The sequence below is a fragment of the Gallinula chloropus genome (assembly GCF_964237585.1).
Source record: "Gallinula chloropus genome assembly, chromosome: 4".
NCBI lineage: Eukaryota > Metazoa > Chordata > Aves > Gruiformes > Rallidae > Gallinula > Gallinula chloropus.
In genome coordinates, this window is record NC_140088.1 from 46,135,262 (window position 1) to 46,154,229 (window position 18,968).

The 18,968-nt window shown below is 37.9% G+C and overlaps 1 protein-coding gene across 1 annotated transcript in view; it reads left to right on the forward strand.

Annotated features, from left to right (window-relative positions):
• The window catches only part of LUZP2 (leucine zipper protein 2), a gene marked incomplete at both ends in the record, with an annotated part of 219,316 nt that overhangs the window by 121,958 nt on the left and 78,390 nt on the right, over positions 1-18,968 (forward strand). Inside the window, 2 exons of the mRNA XM_084263109.1 lie at positions 9,216-9,278; positions 12,640-12,702. Of these exons, the coding sequence (XP_084119235.1) occupies positions 9,216-9,278; positions 12,640-12,702 (126 nt within the window). The remainder of the gene's footprint in view (positions 1-9,215; positions 9,279-12,639; positions 12,703-18,968) is intronic.

Genomic DNA, 18,968 nt, shown 5'->3' on the forward strand with positions numbered 1-18,968 from the left:
TTTTAATATAATTAGTCCTTTTTAATATAGTAAGAATTGTGATCTGTTTAATTTCACACAGTACAAATCTATCGTTTCGTGATATATTAACTGAGTTAAAAGATCAGCAAATTCCCCATGACTTTTGCTGAACATCAATACTGATTTGAGCTATCAACACAAAAAAATATGTAGTTGTTTATTTATTAGGAAATACGTTTTGTGGGAATAATTTCAATGAACTTTGTATTATCACATAAAATAGTTCTAAAAGTGGCTGTTATATTAGTGTTGTCCTAAGAAAATGCTTTTTTTAGTAATATTAAGTTGTTACTGTATTAGGGCATGAGTCCAAGTCTCCCTTGACTTTGAGATAATCACTTGGTCCATATTCATGGCAGCATTAATGAAAAGGAGGTAATAAATACGAATTGATTAGCAGATGACTTGGCAGTTCACCTTGTATTGCAGGCATTCTTAGAGAAAGGGTGTCCCATGCCCTCTTGATTCATTTAGCTGTCTTATAAGAACTAAATGATGATGTCTTCAACTTTTTTCTTTTTTCCTTTTTTTAATGATGGTTTTTAACTTCTTCAGTTTTTCACTGAAATATTGTCTGTTTTTTTTTTTTCTCAAAATATTTAGTTAACTTGTAGACAGTGTTATTTACTTTCAGAAACCAAAGAAGTTTAAGCTATATTCAGAGTCTTTGTTTTCTTTTTCCCATAAGAATCCTTAGTGGCCCAACACGAAATATCTGTTTATTCTGTTGCTGTACTGAGCTTAAGTAGGGGGAAACACTAGTCAATGGCATGGAAAAATAGCTCAATTCAAGCTATACTCCTTTATATAGATATACTCCTTTATATAGATATACTCCTTTCCTCCCCCCTCCTCCAGTGGGGAGGGATCCTGGCATGGAAAGGTAAGATCATTATCAACAGGTAGGTCAATGATTCCTGGAAAAATATTGCTAAATGCTCAAAAATGTCAGTCACGTCCTCTGAATTAGATCCTTCTCCAGACTTCTCTTCATTTTACTGGGTGACTTTTAGGAAACAGTTAAAGATTAATGATGATTTGATTAGAGTTCTGTGCCAGTATGGTAAGAACACCCCTAATTACCTCTGCAAACTGTCCTGTGCATATGTCTGCATTAAGTGAGCTGTTTTGCTGATTTACTCCACACTGCTTATAGACGACACAGTCTCTCTGCTAATGCAACCGGGCTGCTTCCAGGCTGATGATTTCTCATGTCCTGCCAGCTTCAAGCCTAGCTAGAGCTTGTTGCTGCCTGCATCTGACATAGGACAGTGGATGGTGTTTAGGTTCCACTTCTGAAGTTTTGGAGGCTTGTGTGTGTGGCTTGTGGATTTGCTTATATGTGTGCCAACTGGTAAATTGCTCCCATGATTTGCTTATCAAAATATAGGAGAATGTGAACTTATTTCTACATCTATTCCAAAGACGGAGCCAGTACTGCCTCCTGATACGAATCTGCCCTTAAAAGTCTCACCTTTCAAACCTTATAGCACTGGTGGCAGTGCCTGTATGTAATTTGTGAATTAAATATAGCATTTTAGAAAGTGCTGAAATATCACTATGATTAAAGGACTGGAGCATCTCCCCTACGAGGATAGGCTGAAAGAACTGGGGCTGTTCAGCCTTGAGAAAAGAAGGCTGAGGGGATCTTATTAATGTTTATAAATATCTCAAGTGTGGGACACAAGGGGAAATGGCCAGCCTCTTTTCAATGGTCTGTGTAGACAGGACAAGGGGCGATGGCTGCAAGGTGGAGCATAGGAAGTTCTGCACCAATATGCAGAAGAACTTTTTCACAGTGAGGGTGATGGAGCACTGGATCAGACTGCATAGGGGGGTGTGAAGTCTCCTTCTCTGGAGAGATTCCAGACCCATCAGGACGCCTATCTATGCAATATGAGCTAGGGAGCCTGACTGGCAGGGGGTTTGGACCTGATGATTTCTGGAGGTCCCTTCCAACCCCTACGATTCTGTGATTCTGTCATCCTAACATGAAAATTATACTTCTGGAAATCACTTTGTATTCTGTAAGTGGAGAAAGCCCATACCAGGGCAGAGGCAAGAAGCAGCTATTATCTAGCACCTGTTACATAGGTACTTGTCTCTCAGTATATTGAATGAGCTCAGCATGGTGGAAATACATTCAATATATGAATCAATCCAGTAAAACTGCCCCAGCGATATCTATTTCTGGATTGAAAGATATGGTAGTAGTGTCTTCAGAACAGCTGATGTATATTTTAGGTGTCTGTAGATCATACTTGCAAAACTTTTAAAAATTACATATATTGTCCCAAAAGTTCTGTAACAACAAATAGGTCACTGCTACTGAGAGAATTCATTCAGTAATATGAAAGTGTATCTGAGTGATGTCTCCATAGAGAGCAACATAGATGCTTTCCTTAGTCATTTCCTGCCCTTCTCCTTACGTAACTATGCCATTTATGTTTTGGGACAGATGTTGACAATATTGGGATGCAAATGTGCAAGGATCTAAAATATGCTTAATGCAGCATTTCATCCCCTGCTGCTGGTACAGCAGAATGAGTGAAGTTGTAGAGCAGAATGTTTACTGGTATGAACCTTCACTCTTTTAGTGAGAGAGGAGCAGGGTTTTTTTGAAAGTCAGAAACGCGTTTTATATTGAGATTATTATTTACACATTTGGTCATATTCAGCATGCTCTTTTCCTTTCTGTCAGCTTGCCTTAATAGCACTCTCACTGAGCCTTTTTTTTTTAACCTAACCCGCAGCTTGCAGCATCACCAGCTTCTTTTCACTATTTTGTTCTCAAATGTTGAACAAATGAAATGAAAGAGCTCCAGGCTAACATCTGCCTAACTAGGTATTCTGCTTTATTGATCCCACAAACCATCCCTGAGGCATTCAGCCACCTCTACCAAAAGGAAAGATCAAAGAATTGTCAGGTTTCTTCTCTAGGTAATCCTGCATGGCATAGGCAATTACCCTTCTTTTCACATATAAATTCTGTGAAATGGGATTCTGTATTTAATATGGTGCTATGTTTTTAATTAGAAGATCTGACACAGAAAAAATTAGAAATGTCATTTGCTTTGCCATAATAAATTCCTGTTGAATTAGCTGAATGATGTAATGGGAAATTAAATCAGTCCAGTAAAGGTTTTTGTTTATCATTTACCCATTGTGAGCTATCTTTACTCAGAGATAAGGAAAATAAATGGCCCTGAGCCCTTGTAATCCAAAATCAGAAAAAGCCCTGAAAAAAAAAAAGAATACTCGGTCCAGTACACTCTACCATAAAAGTCCACTTTCTCTGAGTGATGAGACATTGAGACAGTTTGTTTTCCCCACTGTACTATTTAAAACATTCGTAGATTGCGTGTGCCAACATTTGATGTTGCATCCTAACCCTGTGAACAATAATAGTCATTCAGGGACTTGTTTTATTAAAAAAAAAAGTAAAAATTGTCCATGGATACATATTTGCAAGGTCTGGAATAATATTAATATTCATGTGCATGATTTAGCAAGTGTGAAAAGTTGCCAAAGTTCAGTTATTTCAGATAAAAATAAAAGCTTTGGATTAAAGAAGAGGAAAGCAAGTTCCCAACTATTAGATAAGTATCAGTGTACTATAATCTTGCTTTTGCAGTGCAGATTTGTCTCCAGTACTCTCTTATTTTTAAAAAATATTTTATTTACATCCCTGGACAGAGGATGTTCAGACTGGACATTAGGAAAAAGCTCTTCACTGAGAGGGATTCTGTCACAGGAACAGGTTCCCAGGGAAGTAGTCACAGCATCAAGCCTGGCAGATGTCAAGCAGCATGTAGATGATGCTCTTGGTCATATGGTTTAGTGTTAGCCAGTCCTGTGAGGAGCAGGGAGTTGGACTCAGTCATCTTTATGGCTCCCTTCCGACTTGAGTTATACTCAATTCCATGATTTATTTCATTTTATTGGTACATATTGGCAATAGCAGGGAGAGACAAGCTGCTTACCAGTCATTGTGAAGACTCTAAATTCCATCTGTCAAACAGGAGTGAGGATAACTCCCAAATGACTGTTCACTATGAATGACTTGTAGTATTTTGAGCAGCCTCATTCTCCAGGTCACTCAAATTGTCAGGACCAGACAGGAAATAAATCTTAAAAAGTATTAAAAGTATTAAAACAGAGCAACAGTTCTCTAATGCTGCTCAGAATGCTAATGGGTTGTCAGTGAATAACAAGGGAGGAGGAACATCTTGACTCTAAAGAGCACTTAAATGCTTCGTCATATCTTCATGCTGCTCTGATACTCCTGTGCTTACCTCTGTTCCGACTCAAGTCTCTGACACAAGAAGAGCTACGAAACTGGGTGACTGGGATTGGTGTGCAACTAGTTGCCTAAGCAATTGTTAATAGGCAAATGGTAATATTCACGGCAACTAGCCTGTGGATTACACAATCATTTTCAGTGCCGTCTATCATCATATGCACTTTAGAGAAGCAAATCCCACTTAAACCATTAATTTTTGCAAGAATGTGCTTTTATGGAGAAATATATGTTTGACTTTCTGCGTCAAACATAAATCGAAATATATTAAAAGATGCTGAGAAGAGAGCATGTGGGTGAGGAAGGGTAGATCCAAAATTATTTACTCTCTATTTGCGTAACAATATTGTCAGGCTACAGAGGAAATGCATCTTATTGATACGGAGAAACTTCTGACTGCCTCTAATCTGCCGTGTCCTTTGGATTGATAGGCAGGCTCATGTTTACACACTGATCTGTTCCACAGTTAGAATGGAGTACAATCTCAATGTGCTACAATTTTTTTGTGTGGTATACTTCCAAGTTTTTTTCCATGATCAAGTGGGAATGCAACTAAGAATTTACTGTCTATGATGGGATCTGATCCAGGATATTGCAATATGTTAGCCTTGCTATGGCTTAAAATATATAATATTTCTCTTCTCATGTTTACATTTAAAAAAGAGATAAAGGGATTGTAAAAAACCCAAAACCAAAACCAAAACCAAATAATAAAAATGTTTACTTTTGGTTGCATTGTTGTTATTACTATTCTGTATCTCCTTATTGTAGTTCTTTTAGCATTGTGTGTTGTCATTGTTAGGATACAGCAAAGCCACGGTTGTAGCTGTGGCTAAAAGATGTCTTCAGGCAGCCTCATGCTGCTTCTCCCCTGAAAAATAGGTGGAGACTTCCTTAATGGAGAGACTTGGAGGTGATGGACAGCAATAGTAGAGGCCACCCACAAAAATCTTCATGGAAGGCAGGGCTTGAGAAGCACTGATGCGTATGGAAGCAGTTGCCAAAAGTTATCAGAGTTGTCATCTAGGAAATGTTAAAAAGCTGACAAAGTACAGATAGACAATAACAGCATTGCATTTCAGATTTATGCAGGTGGATTACACAGGGCACAGCTGCAGGACATACTGTGCCTCAAGCCAGGGGAATTTCTTTTTTGGTACATTATAGAATTTCTTCTCTTGTCTGTGTGTTTCCCTGGAGCACAAGCTATTCTGGATTATTTTTTGGAATAAATTGTAAACACAGCACTTAACAGCAAAATTCAGTGCTTAATTCATGCCTTGGGCTTTCAGCTTCTGGGTGTTGTATGTGCCTTCTAGATACAGCGCAGGCAGAGGGCATTTCTGGGCACAGAGAGGCTGAAACCGGGCCATGGTGAAAGATCAGAATTCAGAACTGAAGGGACAATGGTGCTTTCTGAGTTTAGACCCAGACAAATCTGAAAAATGTGTGGTTCACATATGTAACATCAGTACTGGGGCAGAGTCCTTCAGCTGTTAGACACACTTGACCACTGAAAAACTGTGGAGAAAAGAGACTTAAATGTCCTCAAGAATATCAAAGCAAATGCCTCCTCTTACAGGAAGTCACAGTGTCTTTACTGGTGGTAAAGGAAAGGCAGAACTGCAGTTCTTAAGGTCTTATTTGAAAAACCTCACACAGTAAAGTGCAGGAAACTCAATTTGTCTTTCTCAGAAAGATGAAGGGCTGAGCCAACCCTGCTGGGATTAAAGCAGTCACATTGTTTCATGCTATATAAAACATTTTTCATCATCATGAAATACAAAGCTAATACTCAAAGCAAAAGGGGTACCAATACATTGTGATACCAGATAAGTCCAGATATTTGATTTTGGCCTGTTGCTGTCTTCTGATTTCCCTCCTAAGGGTGCAGTGAACTTCTTCAGTTTAACACGAGAGGGAAAACATTTGAACTTGGCAATTGGTCCTGACACTCCTCTTGAGCAGAGTCCAGGGTTTTTTGTTATTCTTCGGTTTGGAATTGTATTTTTCCAAATAAATATTTATTTTATGTTCCTGTGATGAGCAGGGACTCAGCATGGTTTGATTTGCACTATTCATCATGGGGGGGGAGAGACAAATTTATCTTGTATACAACTACTGTTATACCTCAGATAATATGTCTGAACTGAAGTTGATTTGGGGGAATAATTTTCTGAGAAAGGAAGTGATTTTCCTCCCTTGAACACACTTTGTGTCCTCATGCTTTCAAAGGTGTAATGGGCAAACTAAACTTGTTTTGTACTGCTGCATGCCTGGGTTGAGATACTGATGTTGTTTCAAGGTGGTAATATGTGTGTTTTGAATTATGAAGCATAAATACAGGAGTATTAAAGCACTCATCTGTGTGGCCAGAGGTTGATAACCTAACTTAAGAAAAGAAATATGAACATTTGTGCCTTTTCTATTAGCGGCATAATTTTACTCTTCTGTAATTAGAATGTATGATAACATCTGATAAACATTAATCCCCATAACTTCAGATTTACAATGATAATAAACCCCTTTAAGCTGAATCAAGGGGTATTATGTAACAATACCTATGAACCATGACTCTTGCCTCATGAGGCACTTTCTGTATATGCTGAGGAGGTGGTATCATGAGAAATATAACATGTAGCTGTGTAATTAATGATTTTAATAAAATGACTTCGCTGAAAGGCAGGAACTAAAACTGCAACTGCGAAAGTGCTTCTTTTGAGCTTTTAAGTGTTTAGATTGTGCTTTTCTTTTTAAGTCTTTGTCAGAGTTTTCTGAAAGGGAGATGGGAATTAACACCCCCTCCCAAGTAAAAAACCCTGTCACACCATTTCACCATGATGTATTGATTTTGTGGGAAGTTTAAATTTTGTTGAGATAAAAGCAAAATTTTTAACAATATGCAAAGAAAGGACCATTGCATCATGGCTATTGTTTTTTAAGAATGCAAAAGCAAACATCTCTCTTTTTCTTCCCTTTCCATGGAGGGGTGATGTGCTCAGTATGTCACAGTAGGGATTGCTGCTTTTCAAATAACATGGGTGCATCTCCTCAGATGTTTGGTGATTACTTTAGTTGGCTACAGACCTTTGAGCAGAATACATGACAGAAGTGAAGAGATTATCTTGAAAAGTGAGGAATAGAAAGGAATATGTGCCCCTCTAGGCAAAGAGCGTGGGGTGCTAATTGTAAGGATTACAATTCTTTCTTGGTTCAAAAATGTGGCTAGAGTCTGTTACCTAAATCAACTACTGTCAGGCAGTATGGAGACGAGAGGGTAATGAAGCAAGTTAGTCTGAACAAAGTGATGACCTGTCTTCCTGGGTTAATTAGGTGCAGTTCCCAAATGAGCTAGTGCCCTTGGTGCATCTGTATGGCCATCACCTCAAGAGGTTGAATGCTGGTCTTTTTTGTGAAACCAGTCACATCTCCTGTGTGTTCACAGCACAACAGTGCTTTTTATGTCTACCCAGCTGAGCAATAGGTGCACTGGGTGTGATTAGTCTCTTTGGTTTCTGTTTGGTTTATCTTTCTTTGTCTTGGATCTGCTGCCCAATTCCCTTTGGGCAGAGCCAGTTACTTGTATCTCAACAGTGATTAGCACAGCAAGGTGCTGCTCTGTGATGAGCTTACATCGTCATTTTCAAATCAAGAAAAGTAATTGACTGTGAGACTTAAGAGAACAACTTTTATTCTCCTTTCCCGCGCACTCAGCCTTTTGCAAATCATATTTTATGAGGCAGAATCTGGGTTATCTCCTTCAAAATGACATCCCAATTCCTTTTTTGTTGCGTTGCAGAACTGTGGGTGCTTGTGTCAAACAGCTGGAAATGATTTATTGTTTTTGCAGCATTGTGATATTGGTGCACATCAGAGTTTCTTTCCTTCCTTTTAATAAAGTTTTTGCAAGACAGATCTAAGATTGTAATTCTTGGGATGTAGACCTAAATTTGAACTGATGTCCTGGATGGAATTACCATTATTATCTAATACTGATTTGTTCTTGTATGATAATTAAGAAATATATCGCTATTCAGTAATAAATACACATTTCTGAAATGCGGTGGGCTGGGTTTCTGCATGTTTCTTTACTGCTTGTTAGCACAGGACAGGTTTGGTTTGGTGTTCTTTAATTTCTTTTTAGTGTAAGCATGTTATATCTGGCATGTAAAGATCTGCTTGTTGAATGCTTGTGCTTCTGAACAGTTTTGAAAGATGGGCACACAGCAGAGAAATTTTTACCCTTCTCTGTCATGTTTATGGGATAAAATGAGTGAGGAGTACAGAAAGAATTACCAGGTTATTGATAATTCATTTTATCAAGGTTTATTATTTTCCCAGAAAATCAAAAGGAATAAATTAAAAACTCCTACATGAAAAAGCACGTTGAGTTGGTTCTCAGGTAGCTAAGCTCCTAAAGCTTTCGATTACTTGCGGTTTTAAATTATGAAATTTGGCAAAAAGACCTTATGAATTTGATCATCAAGGTTGACTGATGACATCTTGGCCCTACTACTCTGTTGTTATAACGATTTACTGAAAATTATATTAAGCTATGCAGTTGACACCATGTAAGGTTTAAGGGATTTTCTCTTTCCTTTTTTACTTCAACAAACCCAATCTAAATTGTTTGTACTTGCTAGAGTGTTTTGGAAGGATTCTAAATGCAGTCCTGTTCCTGTGAAACAGGTTTTAAGTCACAGTCACAGCCTTTTAGAAAGAGAGGATGTTGTGCCATCATACTTCCATCTTGTCTTCTTATCTGTGTCTTTGTTGGTGACTTGGAGGTGTTATCCATGTATATAATAAAACCAGCATGATCAAATATTTAAAGGGTCCCTTAATATTTCAGTGACTCTCAGTAATAAAACTGTATTTTTTCTCCCCCTCTCAGAACAAAAGCCTCAAAAACAAGCTCCTGTCAGGAAACAAACTTTGTGGCATTCATGCAGAAGAAGTAAGTACATTTTCTCTCCATTCGAAATCTAACATACCCAAAAGGAGCTTGTATCAAAGTCTTTGGCATTGAAGTTCTGGTGTAGATTATATATTATGCATGTATGGTGAGTGTTCCTAAAGTAATCTCAATTCATTTCTGTGACTTCATTTGAAACAACTGAAATGCATTAGAAAGAAGGCTTTAGACAAATAAAGTTTCGGCATGCTTATGAAAAGTATATCTAGACAGCTCTCTAGATATGTATTTTACATCTGTAACATGTAAAACTGATTTCATTTCCATGGTCTCTGCCTAGAGTAAGAAAGGACTAGCTAAATACCTTTTAAAAATTATTTATAGGGACAGGAAAGACTTACTATTATTGGTTCCTAGAATGTTTCATTACTCCAATGAAAAAATGGTCCCAATAAAAGACAGGGAAAGAAATCTCCTCTCTACTAGTTAGCAAAGATAGCTGATGGCACAAAAGCCTTATGTTTTTGCAAATACATGAATGCACAAGTGAGTGCACTCATATGAGCAATCCTTTTAGTTATTTAACTTTTCATTAATATGAATCTGATTTACTCATTTACATTTCTTTAGTCATGTTTTTTTGCATAAATAACTTCTGTGAAAATCACTGCACATTGCCAAAATGAAACAGAAGCCTAACGCTTTTCTTCTTAACTATTTTTTTTCCAAATTATGGTTGACTGTGTTTTCTTCATTAAAGACTCTACTTGGAGGTCAAAACTTATGAGGTCAAAGAAGTGATTTCTAGTTCTATTAGCTATTTAGCCTAACCAAAAATCTGCAACCACTGCTCCTGGGAAAACCTCAATGGCAGGAAATAATAGGGGTTTGGGTTCAGGATTTATTTTTGCTACCTTGTCAAAATATGTGTAATCTTTCTATATCACCATTTTGGCTTTCAAACATGCCACAGTATATGAATACAGATATATTTCTCTTCCCTTGTCTACTGCTTAAAAAATTGGCAGTCTGTGCAACATAGTTTTCTGTTTTCCCCTCTTCTTCAAGTTTGTTTTTTTCTCACTGCAGAACATCTTGAATGTTTGATAAGTAACTTGAAGATCTTTTCCCTGATTATGTCTCCTTTAATATTTGCAACATAAACGTCCTTAAATCTAAGGGTGAAGTTTGAGGTTAAATTAAATTTAGTGTAGTGTGACAAGTCTCGCTGTCAGAGAATTTCAGAAAACTAAACATAAACTAGTTAACTCTGAAGGCAGCAGATTGTGAGTGTATTTTAAAGCTTAAGAATCTCAGAGTTTATGAATCATCCTGGCGAATTTGTGGCTTTTAAGTGGGTTAGTGCCATTAGAACAAGCAAAGATGCTACAGGAGCATCCTGGTTTTGTTGTTGTTTTGCCAGTTAGCTGGTGTCAGTCAGAGAACCACAGTGTATTTTTTTTCTGCTCTTTAATTAAGTGCTATGCTCACTAAGCATAACAACTGTGTGAAATCAATATCCTTTTAGTTATTAAACCAGATACTCTTCATGGACAGAATTGCCTGCCAGGAAGCTCCTGCTTCATTCTGCTCTCAGGGTGCATGCGTAGAGTTTTAGCGAGCCCTGTGATTGTTGGGCAGCTGTGTAGATGGGATCATGCTTGTGATTCTATATAGTTTCTATGGCTGGCTTTTCTTCTCCAGGAATTCAGAGCCCTGGAGAGAGAAGGCAGGTAAACCTCAGGTTTTACCAGGAAGCAGGGGGCACATGCCTGGGAAATATTCCCGGATGCTGTGATTTGGACATCATTATCCGCCTGTGTCTAATGTTGATATTATCTGGCTGACTGCACTAAAAGATTTTGTGTGTCCTTTTGCTAGAAGTGCAGAAATAAACCCATAAACCAGCCAAATTTTATAATTTTATCATAAAGAATTACAGGTCATATATGTGCTTTTGAATGACTTATGTTACACACTGAATATGTTCAGCTCCATAACTCTTAATTTCATCACAGGTTTGTGATTTAGCAAATGAGTGATAGCCTAATTGTAGCTCCTAGATTACTCTGTAGCCGTTTTGGATAGCTTATATGTCACAGAGACCATATATACTTTATGAATCACAACTCCTAGAACAATTAAAGTTGATGAAGGTTTTCTCACTGGTCTTCTCTCATTGATGGGGAATGTTTTCCATAGCTCTACCGATTGCATCACCCAGATCAGAGGACAGGCATAATGAGTGTATGCAATTGATGTCTTCTGCAGTGTAGATCAAATAACAGCAGATATAGTTACAGAAGAAAGAAGTTAATGGAACTGAGCTTGGTTATTTGTTTCAGATTTTACAGAACACAATAACCGGTTTGGCCTTCGTTGTTAAATATTTAAAGCAAGTTCTGAAAATTTATCTTTGGTTTCATTCATCCTTCCTAGAAATCTGTCACTGAATCTGACTGCACCAATTGGAAAGACATCAAATCTTTCTAAAAGCTCCAATTTATGAAAGATATAGTACCGTCTCCGATAGCGTATGTTTATGGATGTGCTGTATTGATAAATGTGGAACAGAATTCTAATCCACTTCAAGAAGTTCTAAACATTTGCTATTAATTAGTGCAAGAAAATGAGTATCAGTTGAGACTGTGGATTTTATTAAATAGAAATTATTATTTCAACAGAAGTTTTAGATAAAGGGTGAAATACTTGGGTGTAGTATAACCTCCTCCCCAACCCCCGCCACCCAACATTTCTATTGTATTTTGTTTAAATAAATAAAAATCACAGAATCCCAGAACAGGAGGAGTTGGAAGGCACCTCGAAAGGTCATCTAGTCCAACCCCCCTGCCACAGCAGCATAAAAATTATATAGACCATTACTCAAAATTGTTTTCAGCATACATTTAAAAATATTCAAATAAATATTGGCCTTAGCTGATATAAATCAACATAACTATGACTATTTCAGAGGACATGGCCACAATTTAAAAACCTAGTTCATTTGTATACTATCTGGGAACTCCCTGGTCATTACAAAGAAGCAGCTGTGCAACGCTATGGAAACATCTTGCCTCTAAGAAAAGGGGTGCTGCCTCAGTTATTCTTCATGGAAAGTATTGATATCATCTCGTGTCTAAAATGCATAAGCCAAACCGTTACAACAGTACATACAACAGTATGTTCTTCAGGTCAGTAGCATTTTACATTTTCCTTGATACTTTCACCTGATTTAGGCAGGCTACTCTGGAACAGCAATTGCCTTTGATACTGATAGTTTTTATTTATTTTTAAGTTGATCTCGTTTCTAACGTTGTCAGAACTTGCTAGCTTTTACTTTTGTGATAGGAAAAAACAAACGTTTAAAATAACCCCCTTCTAATTTTATTATCCTTACTTTCAGTCAAAAAAGATCCAGGCCCAGCTGAAAGAGCTTCGTTACGGGAAAAAGGATTTGATATTTAAAGTAAGTTTGATTTTACCATAGTTAGATAAAGTTAACAGTATTGAAATAATGTCCGAGTATGAAAGCTGCCTTTATTACTGCAGTTCTAAGGAGCCATTTCCTTCTTGCCATACTGAAAAGAGATCAAAACACCAAAGACGGACATAATACCACAGTGGAATCCCAGAAATGTCTTCTGTTTTGGTTTTTGGTTTTTGTGGATTTTTGTTTTTTTGGTTTGGTTTGGATTTTTGCAAAGCACTGTAACAGGAACAGTGCTTATTAAATCAAATTATTAAATTGTTTTCTGGGTCAAGGATGAGAATACTCAAAGCCTAAGAAGTTGTCTGGTATCTTCTTTTTTTAAATAGACAGAAGCAGTGTAAATCAGTTTATAAATATCTGTATTTATGTGCTTACATGAAGCAATTTTCTAGTTTCCTGATGGTGACTGAAATCTATGGCGTCTTCCATGGATTCTGTAAGACATTTTTCATCTTTCTACTTCAACAATAGAATATTTTGCTGGTAGTTTTTACTTTTTCTTTGATTAGCAGTCCTCTGGGGCAATGTCAATTATTGTGCAAGAAAGGCATGGAACTGTTGGAGTGGGTCCAGAGGACAACCACAGAGGTGATCAGAGGACTGCTTTGAGGACTGACTGAGAGAAGAGAAGGCTCCCAGGAGACCTAACTGTGGCCTTTCAGTTCGTAAAGGCACTTATAAGAAAGATGGGAGCAGATTTTTTTAATAGGGGCTCCATTGATAGGACAAGGGTTGATGGTTTTAAACTAAAAGAACATGGATTCAGTATAGATAGAAGGAAGAATTTCTTTTAAGATGAGGATGGTGAAACACTGGCACAGTGCCCAGAAAGGTGGTAGATGCCACATCCCTGGAAACATTAAAAGTCAGGTTGGACAGGGCCCTGAGTACCTTGGTCTAGTTGAAAATGTCCCTGCTCATTGCAGGAGGCTTGGGCTAGATAACTTTTAAAGGTCCTTTCCCACCCAAACTATGAAATGATTCTGTGATTGTCAACACTTAAAGTAAATTTTAGTGTTTGTGATAAGCTTGAGTACTGGAATGTTCCTTAGGTCCTTGGTTCCATATTCTTGCTCTGTGCTGAAACATCTTTACCAAAACTGAAGCTTCTAGAAGAAAAATTTATGTGGTTTGTACAATCCAAATGAATAATAGCCTATTTTAAAAAAAAAGATAAAAGAAGAGGGAGTGGGGGGCACAGGATAGAAAAAGAACATGCAGACATTTTGCTGAAGGGCATCAAGTCCTTGTTAACACAGGGAGAAGCTAATCCCTGTTAAAGAAGGAGGACAGAGATTCAGATCACCTGACTAGAGGCTGCTAATTGAGACTGCTTTTATTCCCAGCATAAAGGATGAAGATAAGTAGTCATCTTCAAAGTGACTAGAGCTAGAATTACTTACAAAGTAATTCATCTGAATATGAGGTCCAAATTGCCTTTTGGAAGCATTTAACTCTCTTTACTGTCTCTCTATTGTATGCATGGTTTTGTAAAGATGGAATAATGTTGGCCATTTAAATTACACAGTGTGATTTGTGTGATTTTTTTTTTCTTTCTTTTTTTTTTTTAATGCACATGTTGATTCCAAGTTTTTTCAGGAAAATTTTTTTCTGGTAATCATAAAAACCAAATCTGGGGAACAGATACAGATTTAAAATCTGGGAATATTGTACATCTAAGCAATTAAATTTTGATGCCAGCTAGCATTAACTAAAACAACACATAGTTTAGCTAAAATTGAGGGGGAAAAATTATAGCTTTTAAACTTTCTTGGGTGTGAAAGCTGGTTTTCTTTGGCTGAGGCAGAAGGATTGTTCAGTACTGCTACCTGCTTCCGTTTTTCATTATGCTAATATGCATTGATCCCAAAAATTGATCTGAATTATGCTTGGTTGCATAGTAATACTTAACAAGGGAACCTCCTACCCTAAGCTACCCACCTGAAAACAGTTTACAAAAGCAGTGAAGGAAAACTTGACCATGAAGAAGTGAACAAATGGGAGGGAAAGGCAATCTGGCATACGTAAAGTGGAATCAACCTTTTCTTGATTCTTGTTCAGTAAACTATGACAATTTAGTGGTTAAGGTATAGATATAAAGATCAGAGGTGTTTGTGAAGGGGAGGGAGTTTACTGCATTATGATGGAGGCGATTGTCTAGTCTGAGTGTGAATAGAAGTGGGTCTCATCTCACTGAATATGGATGTCTGCACTTTCTAATGCATTTCTAATACTTGGAGGCTCTGGGAAATATATCTCCTAAAGACTACGTCTGCATTTGACCTCATGATCATGCTTTAAACATCTTGACCTATGCTGAGTAGACATAGTTCTTGACTGGGAAGGAATACTAGGGTCACCAGCTCAGATGTAGGTCCCAAGTTATGTAGTATGAATACCCTGGTCAGTGCTCTGAATGCACTTACTTCCAGACTATGGAAAACGTTACCTGTTTTTGAGGGAAATTAGGAACTAATCTAGTCAAAAGCACCTGTTAATGGATTGTGAAGTAGATTCCAAAGACTGTGCACAGACAACTGCATGTGCAAATATATGAAACATCTCTTGACTGTGTGCAGTTCTGTATGAGACTGCATGATTTGCTCATTTGTTATGTCCTGTGTGTGTTGTCAGAAATATTTTTGTTAGGTTTATCTGTTAGCCTTTTTCCTGACTAAAGGAAATTGGATTTATGAGGAAAGGGAAACAGAAAACTTAATGCTATCCTCCTAAATCATCATGTGAGATGTGGGAAAGGGTAGGTTCAGTGTGATGTTTTGCATGTTTCAGGTCTGAAGAAGTACTGAATACAGTAGAAGCCATAGAAGCCATAGCCAGAAGGTATAGGGTGAAAAGCTTATTAAATATTTGTCTGATCAGAGAGACGCTGCGGGGTTTGAGTAAAAACAGGTGGCATTTCACTTCCTTCTAGTTGCTTTGAGACTAGAAAGTAAACAGATTTTATGTCATCATTGCTGGTGAGGCTGCTTCATGAAGCTCAGGTTCTTTATGATAAAAGATCAAAGCGGCGGATGGATGGTGGTCTGCCAGCAAAGAGCATGAATGGTGTGTGTGACAATGTCCTGGCTGCTAGTTATTGTCATGTTACAGGTTGTCTACCCTGTCCCCTTCCACCGCATTCCCACACCACAGACGTTTTCTGTCTGCCTTGCTGAATCTGTTCTCTGTGTAGCTCTGAGCGCTTCAAGCTTCTCAGAGCAGTTCACCAGAAAGATGCAAATTTCAAATTAGATTTCTAAAGGGCATGAGAGAATGCTTCTGTCTCTGCCTATTAAACTATTGCTTTCTGCAGTGGAATTAATTGTTGTTATCGTGGGTTTCCCAGTCACCAGTCGGAAACCAGTTAATTCAGTTACAAACTTAATTTTATTAATTTAGCAGGCGGCAATTAAGCAAACAGCGCTGGGCGGCCAGAGCGTCTCAGCTCTATCCACGGCACGCACCGTCCCTTTCCGAATTCAGGTTTTTATAGTCCTTTAGTTCCGGGTCCCGACTGTTTCACTGAGGCTTATTCTGCACATGCGCCAGTTGTTGTTAGGGGGTTGTCTTCTACCTTCTAGTGGTCGATGGGATGAAGTTGCTCCTCTTCCTCACTTGTCCCTTAGGTGACCCCTCTCCCATATTTGGTCATCTTTAACAGCAAGCTCATTCATTGGCTACTTAATTTCTATGGTTTCCACTGCTAAGTTACCTATAACTCAGTTCTGTGCTTCGTTAGCAACTAACAATATACGTTACACAATCATTCTTACAAAATCAGAACGTTACAACCTGTTTCAAGGTACATGTGGTTTACTGAACAAAGGCTCATCTATCACAATTGTGAAGATATATGTGTAGTAAGTGGGGGTTCTTGTTGGGTTTTTGCTTTGCATAATCAACATTGAGAAACTAGTTACTAAATTCTGGTGGCCTATTATTGTCAATGACTCTGTACTGACTAGAGCTGTGGGGATTACGTGGGGAAGGGGGAAATTTAATACTTTAGTGAATTGGTAAATTATATCTACATTTAACAATATGCGGCAGTAATTTAACAAATGGAAGTAAATAAAGCATGAGTGCATCATATTTGGCATGTATTTACTCTTAGGTTTTCCAAGTGTTTTGTAAACTAGCTGATTGTGGCATGTGTGTGTGCATATATTTTTTTTCTGTCTCTCTGTGTTGTAAAGCTGTATGACAGAAAAACAGTGAGGTTGTCACAGAAGTTACGTGATGTGCTCAATGCTACAGAGTGTGTCAGTGTCTGTACTGAGATTAGAATGTGAGCTCCTGTCTTTTTTTCAGGGTTCGGTCCCTTAAACCATGCAGTGTGGGATATCCTTTAAGAGCTGTCGGAAGTTGTGGTTTGGTTTGTTGTATAATGAGAAAAATAAGGAATTATTAATAAAAATTTTCAGTTGGACTTCTTAGTTTTATAGCTGCCTTTGTAAGTTGGTACTTAACTACTTCTGAATCAGTCCACTCTTAGTTACAGTGATTTAATTATGGTCCCTGATTCAGTGAAGTACTCTTTAAGTACTTTGCTAAATTGCATTCTACGTTTGTTTGAGGTATTCATAACCAGTTGTTTCCAATTATCCCTCCTTCATTAACTGTCTTCTCGTCATTTGGCTGCACTGTCCTAGAAGTCATGTGTCTTACTAAATTAGAAAATAATTATAATTTTTTTTGTTCACAAAAAAGAAACATCTGTGTGTGTCTGAGATCAAGAAAAATAAATCCAGCAATAACTTTCACTTTATACAAATACCTTGTACTTTTAAAATCATTGTTCTTTTAAATGTACAAAGTGAGAATTGTTCACCATTACGGTGAGAATAACTTTGTTTACTTTTCTGTGATGAATTTCTAAAAATTCTGCTTCAGACTTTCAGAATTATGAATTTCATCTACTGCTTAATGCTTTCCCTTTTTTTCATTCAAAGTCTGAGGCAAAATATATTGCTATAGTCCTAAACCCCCCCCAAAAGTTCAAATGTGAACAACAGCTAACTATGCATAGCTGACTGATGTACTTAGTCTTTGTTTCGTAGTAACATTTACATTTAAATAAACAAGTCAATATCATCTGCTTTACAACAAATAAGGTAATTTCTAATAGGTATTCCATAGGTGGTCTTGAGACTGGCTTATAATTGCATATCTTTTTTCTGAAGAATAAGCCACATTTCCTCCAGTTAAGGTGGGGATTTACACGTACCTGTGGCTCTGGGGTGGTCCTTTGACCTCTCCACATTTTCAGAGCCACCAAGTGCCCAGGCAATAGTGTGAAACTAGAGGATGTCTGAGAAGACAACTCGGGTCTAGGAGATGAGAGGCATCAAGAAGCAGCAAAGATGGAGGTGTTCACATAGAGAGGGAAAGGGAAAAGCAGGTGGGAAGGTTTGTGGGGGTGACTGGGAGAGAGGACCAGGGTAGGGCAGAGGTAGGGACAAGGGAGGGAAGAGGACAACCTCGCTTCCAACGCTTAACAACCTTGGTTAGTTCTCACAGTGGTCTAGCTTGTTTCTGTGGTGGTACTCTTGAACCCACAGGTTCCTGTGAAATGCAGTACCACAAATTAAGAGCAAGATCGTCATTTACCTATGGTTCTCTCTTCTAAATAGTGTTTCAGGTATCGCCCTACAAGTCTAAACAGTACCATATCAACATCTTAGATTTAGACCTGCCTTTATAACTACTTACACAAGACTTACACAAGAAAGAGAAGGCAGGTCTAAAAATAATGTGGTTTTTGGTTTTTTGGGTTTTTTTTTTGGTTTTTTTTTTCTTTTGAGGACTTGTTTTGAGGAAGTATTTCTGTCTGGGAAACACCTGAATTACCTTTATATATATGGGGCAGAGGACATGTACTGCCTGACACAAATTCACTGAGAAACAGTGCTGTACCAATCAACATTTGGTTGTGTGAAAATCATTTTAAACCATGCACTTGATATGGGAAGTGGACTGAAAGAAAAGCAAAATGATCTGAAATTGTTTTCACATCGTACTGACTGGATGTGGTAAATATTTCACAGAATCGTAGAATCATAGGGATTGTAAGGGACCTCCAGAGATCATCGGGACCAACCCCCTTACCAAAGCAGGCTCCCTAGCTCATATTGCAGAGATAGGCATCCAGATGGGTCTTGAATATCTCCAGAGATGGAGATTCCACCCACCTCCCTGGGCAGCCTGTTCCAGTGCTCGGTTGCCCTCCGCATGTTGGTGCA